This window comes from Acinonyx jubatus, chromosome A3 (assembly GCF_027475565.1).
Source record: "Acinonyx jubatus isolate Ajub_Pintada_27869175 chromosome A3, VMU_Ajub_asm_v1.0, whole genome shotgun sequence".
NCBI classification, from domain to species: Eukaryota; Metazoa; Chordata; class Mammalia; order Carnivora; family Felidae; genus Acinonyx; species Acinonyx jubatus.
Genome location: NC_069388.1, coordinates 119,092,430 through 119,105,124, shown reverse-complemented (window position 1 = coordinate 119,105,124; position 12,695 = coordinate 119,092,430). Strand labels below are relative to the sequence as shown.

Below are 12,695 nucleotides of genomic sequence, written 5' to 3'. Positions count from 1 at the left end.
GAAGAACACTTCCAGGGCCCACTCTGGCTGCCTTTACTCAGGTTTTTCTCCCCGTGCTTATATTCCAGTGCCATTTATCAGAATCATACTTTCACACTGATTTTTGGAACAATGAGTGAGAGAAAAATTAAAGTTCCATTCATTCTTCAAGCAAATGTTACCTCCTCCAAAGATATCTTTCCAGATTCCTGGGACTCTTTTGGGTGGAGGTGAAGGGTCTGGCGTGGAAGAGGAGCTTAAGTTGTAACTTATTCATTCATTCCACAGCAGGAATCAACCATACTGTAACCACCCGTCACAAATTTCGTTCTTTGACGACATGGATTCTACCTCAATTTAACTGTCATCAGCAGGGCGCAGTTCTTTGCCTCGAAAGGTGGGAACCTACCTGTGAGTGGGGCAGAACGAGGCGGGAAGCTTGAATGAGCGTTGAGGGTGATTGGGGTAACGTAATGATTGGTTTCCTCCCACCCTCCCCTCCCCCGCACCTCGCATCCCCAGATTGCTCCTGCAATCCCGGCAGCCAAGCCAGAGTAGTACGTACTTCTCAGGTGCTTCCATAACGTCCTGAACTCCAAGGCAGTGAGCGTATCTACTTAAAGTGTTGGTTTAGTTGCCGGCTTTCCCCTAGTCTGTGGGACCGGGTTGACTCCCCAGAGCTTAGCACGGAGTAGATGCTAGGTAAATTTGTGTTGAACGGATGGATGGATAGATGGATAAATGGATGGATGGATAGATGGGTGGGTGGATGCGCGCGTGTCTCATGTCTCCCTCACCATCCTCCCCAGTTAACGACCCTTAGCCTGGCAAGCTCGGGAGCAGCCGCTTCAGGGTCCCTTCCCCCGGGCCCCGCCCCAGCCGACCCCACCTTTCCGCGCCGCTCCGCCCCGCCGCCCCCTTCCCCGTGGCCCCTCCCCGCGCAGGTCCCGACTCCCGCCGCACCTCCTCCGGCTCTGCAGTGGCGGCGGGGAGGCGAGTCGGAGAGCCAGCGGGGCCAGGGCCGGAGCCGAGCCGGGGTCGGGGCAGCAGCGGGGACCCTCGGAGGCGGGGCCAGTGGGACTGCGATGGGCGTGGAAATCGAGACCATCTCCCCGGGAGACGGTACCGGGCGGCCGAGCTGGGGGAGGAGGAAGGGTCCCGGGGCGGAGCCGGGCGGGCGGGGGTCTGATTCAGAGGTGGCGCGGAGGGTGCTGAATCCGAGGCGGGCATAGGATGAGGGCGGTGAGAGGAGATCCCAGGAAGGATTGTTGGGAATCTAGCAGACGATCCTTCACCATCCCCTTCCGCGCCGGCTCACCTAGGGGAACGAAGGCGGCGGCCAGGAGGCGGGGGTCTGCGGCCCGCCACCGCCCCGGGGGCCTCGGGCCGCCGCTGCCTCGGCTGGAACCTCTCGGTTATCCGCTACTGCTGGTTTCCCAGGGCAGGCTTTTAGTTCTGCTTTCCCTGCCCTGCTAGGTGAGCTCTGGAAACAGCTGGAAGGGTTCTCTTCTGTTTGGGGCAACCCTTTCCAATGCGACCCCCTCCGGGCCTCCGGTCGGGCGGCCCCTGTGGGCTGGGCGGTGAGACGTTGTGGGGACCGAGCCAGTCTGGGAAGGAAGAAGCGCTCCCTTCGCCTCTGCATCTCGCTTTATCCTCCCCGCCCCACTCAGCCTCTCCAGCCATCCTGTACACTCCCATGGCTTTCATTACCGTCTGCAAACCGATGGCCTCCAAACTTAAGCCTCCAGCTCAGATCTCCGACCTGAGTTCAAGGTGGTCCATTTATCCAGCTGCTGCTCGACCTCTATCTGGATGTCCCACGGATACCTAATTCAGCAAGTCCAAAACAACTAACTCTCCTTGTCCTCCCCACTTCCAAGCGCTCCTCTGTATTGCCTTTTCCCTGTCCCCAGGACTGGCACCACTCACTCCCCCAAGCCAGACATCTCTTGTATAATTGGGTATGGATGTGCAAGGAATAGCCAGTTTTAAGTTTTTTAAATGAAACTTAATCCAGTCCAGAGTCCCCATGTCTGCAGCAGAATTTGACAGACAAATTTCACGTGAGACATAACTCACAACCCCCACCTTCTCTAGGAAATGAGAGGACCTCAGGGTTCCAGGCCACCCTCCTCGTTAAAAGGCAGTGATTCCTAGATCCTAGCCACTACCCTGATCACCCAGCAGGTACAGACTTCTTTGACCCAGCTGGGAACTATGGTGCTGGGTCCCAGGAGGCATCTCCCTGACACCTTGTCACACCCCAGGGCACTGTCATTGATTTCTGCCAGGGGGCTGCAGGCCTCTTCTCCCTTCCTTGGTTCATAGTAGCTTTTAGAGTTATTTTGAGGGAGAGAGTGTGCACCCCCAGTGTGCACACACACAAGCTGAGGAGAGACAGAGAGACAGAGAATCCCAAGCAGGCTCCACGATGTTTGTGCAGAGCCAGATGCGAGGCTCCGTCTCAGAAACGCTGAGCTGAAATCAAGAGTTGGGCACTTAACCGACTGAGCCACCCAGGCACCCCGAGGGAGATTAGATTTTTAGAGAAAGCCCGAAAGAGCTTTGGCCTTCTACTTTTAACAGTCTAAATTCTTGAGCCAGGAAAGCACAGAAGGGCCAAACTACTGTACTGTTACATTGGGGACACCGTCTTGGTCGAGCCCCACACCAAGTCCTTTCAAGTCCTTCTGCTGAAAATTTCTGGGTTCCATCCCTGTAGCTCCTGCCCTGGTTCAGGCCAACATCACCTCTCACTTGGATTTCCGCATATCCTCTAAACTGGGCTCACCACCTTCAGTCTCACCTCTCTGCTTTCCATCTGGCCTCCCTAACTCACCACCTATTTTTCACACCGTAGCCTGTGGACTCTTTAAAATGCATATGTGACTGTTGTGTCCCATTCTGCTCCTCACCCTCCCCACCCCCCGCTTCGTGTTTTAATGAATGTTCCATCTCCTTCTGCAGACAGATGGTAGTCCGGCCGAGTCTTACCTTCCACACCAGAGCCTCATCTCTTCCTACCAGTAGCAACCCCCACTACCACCATTTCCCCTAGCTTTAGCAGGCTGCCTGCAAATTTGTTAAACACGCCAGTCATTCTGCAAATATTTATTGAACGTGTACTATGTAGTTGGGGTTAGAGCGGTGAGCCAGACAGGGATCCCACTATGGCTCGATTCTAGGCCTTTGAACATGTTGTTCACTCTTCCCAGATTATCTCCCTTTACTTCCTCTGGCAAACTGCTTATCTTTTAAGACTCAGTTGAACCGTGATCTCCTCTCAGATGCTTTCCCTGACTCCCATAGAGTCCTCTACATGTTGGCTCACTTGTTAGCTTCCCAAATGCTTTGTTACCCAGGCTTGTGGCCTGGTAAATTCCACCCAGATTTATAGCTCCAGTACAGATAACTCCATCTGCCTATTGCAACATAAGCTCAGATAGATGTCTAATAGGCATCTCAAAATTGCCAACTGCTCGGGCCGCCTGGGTGGCTCAGTCGGCTTCGGTTCAGGTCATGATCTTGCGGTTTGCGAGTTCAAGCCCCACGTTGGCTCTGTGCTGACAGCTCAGAGCCTGGAGCCTGCTTCTGCTTCCGTGTCTCCCTCTCTCTCTGCCTCTCCCCTGTTCACGCTCCGTCTCTTAATAATAAATAAATGGTAAAAAAATATATATTTTTTAAATTGCCAACTGTTCAAATCTGCTCCTCCCCAGTCTTCCCCACCTGGAATTAGTTCCACTGTCCATCTAGTTCCCCAAACTGAAAACCCAAGTGTTGTACTCGATGTCTCCCTCTCCCTCATCCCAGACCCATCTCCACTCCATTAGTGTACCCTGTCAGTCCCGCTTCCCAAATATATCTATTTTGCTCTCTTCTCTGCTGCCACCACGTTAATTCAAGCCATAATTGATTTCCTGTCTGGATTATTGAAACAGGCACCTAATCGTCCATCCTACACACAGCAGTCAGAGTGATCTTATAAAATCTTAATTCAGATTATGTCATTCTCTTGCTTAAAACCCTCCAGTGGCTTCCTGTTGCACTTAGAATTAAATCCGGCTCTGCAATGCTGGGCATGATCTGGATTTTTCCCACTTGCTTCCTTCTCCCTCTCTTCTTTCCAGTCACCAGGCCTCCTTTCTATTCTGCAAATGCTCCAGTCCTTTCCTGCCCCAATGTTTGTGCCCTTGGAGCTCCCTCTTCCTGCAGTGCTTTCCCCAGCATTTTGCTCATCCTTGAAGATTCAGTCCAAATGTCACCTTTTCTGAGAGGCCATCCTGAATCACCCTTTCTAAAATGGCCTGTCCATTGTATCTCTCTTTAACTCATCATTGTGTTTATTTCATTTAAAGAATTATCATAATCTAGAGTTGTCTTGTTTATTTGTGTATTGTTTTGTTTCCCCCCCATTAGAATGTAAACTCCAAAGGAGTTGGGATCTTGTCTCTATGGTTTACTGCTGTGTCCCTGAAATCAGGCCCAGGCTTTGCATATAGTAGATACTCTGTAAATATTTGTGAATGATTATGCTTATTAAACCTTTGTTGCAGTCATCATCCTCCATTGTAATCTATTATTTATGGATCTGTTTCCCTAACTTCACCATGAGTTCATAGGTTGCTCTGTGTTTCTGGAATCTAGTCCATAGTAGGCTGTCAGTAAATGTTTGTGGAATGGGGGCACCTCGGTGGCTCAGTCAGTTAAGTGTCCAACTCTTGGTTTTGGCTCAGGTCATGATCTCACAGTTCATGAGCTTGAGCCCCGTGTCGGGCTCTGTGCCGACGGCATGTAGCCTGCTTGGGATCCCCGCGCTCTCTGCTCCTACCCCACTTATTCTCTCTGTCTCTCTCTCAAAATAAATAAATAAACTTAAAAAAATGTTTGTGGAATGGATGAAGGAAAGTTAAAGGAATGATCAAAGAAAAGAAAATAATGGGGTGCCTGGGTGGCTCAGTTGGTTAAGCATCTGACTTCGGCTCAGGTTATGATCTTATGGCTCCTGCATTCAAGCCCCTAGTCGGACTCTGTGCTGACAGCTCAGAGCCTGGAGCCTGCTTTGGATTCTGTGTCTCCGTCTCTCTCTCTCTCTGCCCCACCCCTGCTCACGCTCTGTCTCTCTCTCTCAAAAATAAATAAACATTTTTTTAAAATTTTAAGAAAGGAAAATAGAAAGGAGAGAGCATAGTTGAGGAACCCAAGGGAATAAAGTTCAAATCAAATAAAAAGCCTCATACAAGGCACAGAGCCAGAACTAGAGCCGTGGGCATCTCCATGGTATGGAGGGGAATGTGGGTCAGAGCTCTGGGTCATAGTCACATCTGAATGTCCCAAGTGACTTTTTCCAATGCCCTATTCATGCATCTGCCCTCATGTCTCCTTGCAGGAAGGACATTCCCCAAGAAGGGACAGACGTGTGTGGTGCACTACACAGGTAGGCTTTGCTCCCTCAGCCTTCATCCAGATCTGCCCCTCCCAAGGGAGGTCTCTCCTCTGCTACTCCTCTCTAGAGGTATCTGCTCCCTAGATCAGGGCCAAAGCCCAAGGTAGCCAAGTCTCCCTGTGACCAGTTGTCCCCTACTTCTCGAGCCAGCCTTGTGGGCATGGGAAAGGGGGCTTGCAAGGTTACCCCTTTCCCATTTGTACCAGCAGGAGCCATCTGTGGAGCCAGCCTCTGATTGGGCCAGGCACCTCCATTCCCTTCCCTCTGTTGTGGGCAGGGTGGGGCCTGGCCCTCCTTGTTCTGTCTGATATTTAGAAATCCCTTCTTGAAGCTCTGAGAGCCCTGATCTTCCCTGCAGGCTCCCTTTTCCTCCTACAATATTATTAGAGAAGGGGAGGGTGACTTCCTCAGCATTTCCTTTCTTTTTTCAGAAATAGACTGTTCAATTCAGCGTGCTGTTATTGAGCACCTACTGTGTGCAAGATGCTGTGTGGGCACTGGGGACACAAAGGTGAAAAGGCAGGATTCCTTCCTTCTTTGGGGCTGTGGGGAGTGGCAGAGCCAAGTCATCCAGAGGCTCTGCTGCAGTGTGACAGCTGGGGCAACAGCAGTGCCTGTCTCAGGGCACTGTGGGACTTGCAGGAGAGCCCCACATCTCTGCGGACCCCTCTTGGATGCTCTGTATTGGAAGGTCAGGTGGGCTGAGGAACATTCTAGATGGAGCTCCTGAGGACTGCTGGCAGGAAGATCACAAGCAGGTATTTGTTCCAAGAGAAGTGAATGCTCTGCCTTGTGACCTGCTTCCCAATGTGGCAAAGTTGGTGACAGCCACTTAGCAGACGGCAAGGCCAGTTTAATTCCTAGGACGTATTCAGATGGGGCCATTTTTAGCAGTTCTCTGGGCCAGTGTGAAGTGCCAGGTTAATTCTAGGCAGACGGTGTGGGTATTTCTCAACAGCTGTGTTGCCGGTGGCTGGCGTCAGTGAGCTAGAGCTGTGTGTTATCTCCCTGTGACTGGCCTAATTACCATGAGTCCCCTGGGGCCTCTGACCTGTGTAATTGATTTATCTGTTCTACATGTTGTAGACAGACCAGTGCTTATCAAGTTACTAAAACCACAACATCCTTTTGCAAAGACTTTTCGGAGTAGATACAGGGAGCAGGCCATGTGCATTAAACACTAGCATCAGCCAAGAGTGTGGGGAGGGACCGTCTCATCAAACCCAGCAGGAGATTATAGGGGACTTTTTGGTAAACTTTTTAATTAAAAATAAATACAGCAGAGAACATAAATCTAAGATGTACAGCTCAATGGAATTTTTCAAAGTGATCACACTTACATAACCACCACCCAGATCAACATGTACATTTCCAGCACCCCCTGGCATTTCCCTCCTGCCTCCTCCCAGTCATTACACCTCCCTGAAGGTAACCAGCATTCATACTTTTGTTCCCATCGATTGGCTAGGCCTATTATTGAATACCATATAAATGGAATCACAGAGTATGTACTCTTTTGTGTTTGGCTTATTTCACTCAATACTATGTCTGTGAGATTTGTCCACAGTCATTGGTTCTTTTTTATTCCCATACAGTTCATCGTATGAATGTACCATAATTTATCTTTTCTAGAATTGATGAACACTTGGGTTTCTGATCGTTTTTGGCTGTTATGAATACTGTTGCTTTGAACAGTCTTGTAGGTATCTTTTGGTGCACGTATGTACACATTTTGTTTAGGTATATACCCTGAAGTGGAGTTATTTGGGCATAGGGTTGTACCTATCCTCTGCTTTAACAGATACTGCCAAACAGCTTCTCAAAGTAGTTGTGCCAATTTCCACTGCCACCAGCCATGTAGGAAGGCTCCCGTTCCTCTGCATCCTCATCGACACATGGCATTATCACGTTTTTGTTTTGTTTTTGGCCCCCTTGGGTGGGTGCCCAGTGTATCTCATTGTGGTTTTGATTTGCATTGCCCTGATGACTAATGAAGTTGAGTACCTTTTCATGTGCTTACTGGCCATTCGAATATCCTCTTTAGTCTGCTCGAGTTTTGTCCAGTTATAAAAATTAGGTTGGATGCCTTTTACTTATTGATTTAAAGGAGTTTTTTACATATTCTGGATATGAGTCTTTTGTTGGTTATACTGATTCCAGTCACCTCCCATGCCAAGGCTTGTCTTTTCACTCTCTCAATGGCATTTTTTGAATAGAAGTTCTTAATTTTAATGAAGTCCTACGTATCAATCTTTTCCTTTATAGTTAGTACTTCTGTGTTCAGCTCAGAAGTCTTTGTCTATTCCTAGGTCATGAAGATATTCTTCTGTTTATTATCTTATAGAAGACTTATTATTTTATTTTTCATACTTACATCTGTGATTTATCTGGAATTTTTTTGTGTGTGCATAAAGTAGGGCTCAAGGTTAATTTTCTCCATATGATATATAGTTGGTCCAGCAACAGCAATTTAAAAAAATATATCCTTTATCTGTTGCATTGCTGTGACACCTTTGTCAAATCAAGTAACCGTATAGATGTTGGTCTATTTCTAGGCTGAATTGTTTTGGCTGAACTTGTAGCTGTAGATAACTGTATCTGGTCTGAAGTATATAAAATCTGAAGAAATTGGGGAATGAGGAAGTCAATTATCAAATGGAGTGTGTGTGTGTGTGTGTGTGTGTGTGTGTATCCATATGTGTATATGTCCAAGTATATGTCTGTGTAATTATATGTAGATTTGTGGATCTAAATATTTTCTTAGCATCTGTTTGAGCATCAGGGTTTTTCTTCTGAATGTGTGTGCTTAGGTGCCCATGAGCACATGTGAACATCTCTGTGTATTGGAGTATCTTAGCAACCTGTGTGTATGCATGAGTTTTTGTAAGACCTCCTTAGTAAAGGGTTTTCTCCTTCGCCTGATTTAATACCCAGGGCAAGAGTCCAATTTATTCTACCTAGAAAGTAGGAAAATAATACTCTCCCTTGTATATATTTAAATTGTAGGAATTAGAAGAAGTGGAATCATGGATGCGCAGACATTAAGCTTGTTCAGACCGCCCATGTTAAACATGGCATATCTGAAGCCATGAGAAAGGCAGTGATTTGTCTAACTTCACACAATGAGTTAGTGCCAAAATGAAGTCAGTATCCAGTCTCTGAACTCACAGGCCAGATCTTTCTCTGGTCCCAAATTGGCTTTTGTCATGGTCTGTGGGCTGCAGGAAGAAATCGTGGAAGAGCACTGTTTACAGGCCTGACCTTTGAACTAGTCACCGATAAGAACTAAAAATACCAAAACAGCTCTTGAGGGACACCTGACTGGCTCAGTTGGTGGAGCATGTGGCTCTTGACCGCAGGATTGTGAGCTCAAACCTCACATTGGGTCCAGAGATTGCTTAAACAAAGAAACTTTAAAAAGAGAGAAAGATACAGTTCTCGAGCCTTAGACAGCTGGAATGAGACAATATTTGTACATCAGGGATGACACCTGGATAAGGGAGGCTGCAGACTGTTAGAGACAGCACTGGAGTGTTCCAGATTCAAACAGGCCCTTTTTATGGGGTGTGGGGGCCACCGTTGACTGGCTGGGTCACCTTACTCTGTTCATTGCAGGGGGGGCGGGGATGATGTAGCCTTTGTTTTTTTGTTTTGTTTTGTTTTTTATGAGCAGGGGAGAAGGGCAAAGGGAGAGAGAGAATCTTTTATTTTTTTAAGTTTATTTATTTATTATTTCTGAGAGGGAGAGAGAATGCACACAAGTGAGGGAGGGACAGAAGGAGAGAGGGAGACACAGAATCCAAAGCAGGCTCCAGGCTCTGAGCTGTCAGCACAGAGCCCAACACAGGGCGAGATCATGACCTGAGCCAAAGTCCAACGCTTACCAACTGACTGAGCCACCCACGCGCCGATGATGTGGCCTTTGGGTTTTGCATGTTGGGGGAAAACAGGTGAGGACTCAACCTGAGGCAGAAACATCCTTAGGCTGAGGAAGTAGCACAGAAAAAAGTTGTAAAGTGCAGAGGTATTTGAGAAAGGTATATTTGAGAGGTATTTGGGAAAGGTATTTGAGAAAGGTGTGACCTGAATAAGACATGCGGGGAAGGAAAGGAAGAGGAGAGCAGAGAGAGGGTTATCAGACAGGCAATAGCTAGATCTTGAAGTGCCTGTGCACAGTGTAGGCATTTGGATTCTGCCACAGGGAGCTATTGACAAAAGGATATTGCTATCCCTATAAGCAAGAGAGAAATATGATCAGCTACATGTTTATGAAAGACCGTCATTCTGGGTACCGAGTGGAGACTGGAAAGGAGGAGTGAGAGTGGAGAGAAAGACCAGTTAGAGGGTGTTCCTGTGCACAAGTGAGACATGATGGTGACTTGGTGTGGTCCCAGGGTGGTGGCAGTAGAAATGGAGTGTGTAGAACGTAGATAGATTGCAAAGACATGTAGGACTAAGTGATAGGCCATATTGAGGGAGTGGGTAAGGCAGAGTGAGGTATCTGGGTTTCTTGCTTGGACAACAGGACGGGCAGGGAGATCTGAAGAGGCGCAGGTTTGTACAGAATAGGAATTCCATTTTAGACATGTGGACCCAGAATGGGGTGTTAACTCATGGCCACAGCTCTTCTCCACCCTATTCTTGCTTTCACAGGAATGCTCCAAAATGGGAAGAAATTTGATTCATCCAGAGACAGAAACAAACCTTTCAAGTTCAGAATTGGCAAACAGGAAGTCATCAAGGGTTTTGAAGAGGGTGCAGCCCAGGTAGGATGAGGATCCTCATTAGGGGGGATTTGAGGAGTTGGAGTCTGGGCTCGGTACACCGCCCCTGCCCTATCACAGACCGCCACTGCTTTGACTCTACTGCTACGGCATGGTGACGCCATCTCGGTTCAGCCCCTGGCTTTGTGACCCCACTCCTTCCCTTTCATTGCCACCATGACTTTAAGTCGCTGGGGCTCTGATTCCAAGCACATCCCTGTGGGCTTGCTCAGAACTAGCTACGAGCTACCAGCTGTCTGGGACTGAGGCAGCTAGAGAGTTGGGGGGCGGGGAGGGGGGTGGTGGGCCAAGGTATTTTTTTTTTAACTTAAAAAAGAAATTTCCGACCTTGCAAAAATATCACGGAAATAGTTCCCATATATTCTTTACCCAAATGTTAACAGTTTACATAACCATGGTAAAACAATCCCATTACATTAATTTGTGATCAATTACACATTAACATTGATGCAGTACTGTTAACCAATACATTCAAATGTTTGAGTTGGTTATTAAAATTTTTAGATCTGTTTATTCAAATTTCACCATTTGTCCGACCAGTGCCAGACGTTCTTGATGACTGCTGTGTGGAGCCCTGGTTCACACTCTTCTCCCTTGGTCTGTGAAGTCATATGGTGCTTTTAGTGTAGGTCTCTTAGCCCTCGCCTCCTTGCGGTGGCCTCTGATTGCTTAACGTCTTTAATGGACTGCTTCTCTTACCTCCTCGATTGTGTACTTGTACATGTGCTGTTTATACACCCTCTTTAGGTTCTTTTGGAAGGGGGTGAGGAACAATTAGGAATACCTTGAAGTGTTTAGGCCATGCGCTAAATGAATAACCAGCAGTGGTTGTCAGATGAATGAATTTGGGACTACTTTGTGGAAGTTAGTGCCCCGCAGTGAAGTCTCTGCTAGTCTGAGACAGAATCCAAATTCTGCATCACTTCAGTGTGCCACACAGAAAATTCATCTCAGATCTTCAGAGTTATCAGGAGGATAGTTTGGGAAAATGCCATAGTTATCTTACTTTTTTCTTTTAAATCAAGCTGGGTCCTCTTTCTCCTCTCCCCATCTGCCCCCATCCCTGCTAGATGAGCTTGGGGCAGAGGGCGAAGCTGACCTGCACCCCCGATGTGGCGTATGGAGCCACGGGCCACCCTGGTGTCATCCCTCCCAATGCCACCCTCATCTTTGACGTGGAGCTGCTCAACTTAGAGTGAAGGCGGGAAGGAGCTCGAAGTGGCTGGAGATGGCTGCTGCCCACCCTCCTAGCCTGCTCTGCCACTGGGACGGCTCCTCCTGCTTGGGGCTCTTGATCAGCGCGCTAACCTCACTGCCCCGCGGCATTATCCATTCTCTGCCCAAGTTGCTCTGTATGTGTTCGTCATTGTTCACGCGCATCTTTGCTTAAGGAAACTTCGGTTGCAAATCAAAACATTTCAGGTTGTGCATTTTGCGTGATGCATGCAGTAGCCATTTCTGATCGCAGAACACAGATTTCTTGTTCGCACAATCTACACTGCCTTACTTAAGCCAGACACACAAGGTGCTCAGACATGAAATGTACATGGTATACACAGAGGGACTTGAGCCAGTTACCTTTGCTGTTACTTTCTCACTTAGAAGTTCTGTTGGCTGCTGACTTACACAATGTCCTCTTTGGAAATGATATGTAAAATAAAGGCTCTGTGCTTGACAAATTCCTGTCCATCCTTATTGTAGGAAGGAAGTGCTTTAAGGAATGCATAAGCCAGTTGCCCTTGGGAAAGAGTGGAAAGGAGACTTCCAACTAGCCAGGAATGATAATAAACATAATAGCTATGATGTGAGTATTTGTACATGCCGGGCCTTGTTCTCTATATATGTGTATATATATATATATATATATATTTTTTTTTAAATGTTTATTTATTTTTTGAGAGAGACAGAGACAGTATGCGAGTGGGTTAGGGGCAGAGAGAGAGGGAGACACAGAATCCAAAGCAGGCTCCAGGCTCTGAGCTGTCAGCACAGAGCCGGACGCGGGGCTCGAACTCCCGAGCTGTGAGATCATCACCTGAGCCGAAGTCGGACGCTCAACTGACTGAGCCACCCAGGTGCCCTGATATATTTTTAAATATAGTTGCCACCAACCCTCCAAAAAGCCCTACAGGGTAAGTATTAACTTGCCACTCACCTCACGGGCTCAGAATTCTTCTCTGAATAACTGAAGGAATAGATCGTGTTCAAACTGCTAGCAGTCCAGCATAGGATTTGAGCACTTTATGTGACCTTGCAACGTCTGTCTGTTTGGACTTAGAGGAGTTCCCGACCCAGATGGAAAAGAACACTCACTGTGCACCTGAACAAATGAAGGGTGTTTTAGGTCTTGGAGCCATACACTAACTCACACTGGGAAGTTACTTTTGAAAGGAATGTGTGATTCTGAGCTTGTTTTTGTATTTACTGCTTAGTTTCATCTAGATTTGCCCTCCTATTGGGGAATTACTTTGGAGTAGAATGTAGGATTC

At 47.6% G+C, this 12,695-nt stretch overlaps 1 protein-coding gene across 6 annotated transcripts in view; it reads left to right on the top strand.

Annotated features, from left to right (window-relative positions):
* Positions 1-845: 845 nt before the first annotated feature.
* Positions 846-12,695, top strand: part of FKBP1B (FKBP prolyl isomerase 1B) — a 21,907-nt gene continuing 10,057 nt past the window's right edge. The window contains exons 1-4 of one of the 6 annotated variants that reach the window (XM_027033287.2): positions 895-1,101; positions 5,366-5,413; positions 10,076-10,188; positions 11,232-11,368. In XM_027033287.2, coding sequence (XP_026889088.1) covers positions 1,065-1,101; positions 5,366-5,413; positions 10,076-10,188; positions 11,232-11,276 — 243 coding nt within the window. In that variant the 5' untranslated portion in view covers positions 895-1,064 and the 3' untranslated portion in view covers positions 11,277-11,368. Of the gene's footprint in view, positions 1,102-5,365; positions 5,414-10,075; positions 10,189-11,231; positions 11,886-12,695 lie in introns of those variants that run through there. The other 5 variants (XM_027033286.2, XM_053201178.1, XM_027033285.2 and 2 more) reach the window with 5 other exon arrangements.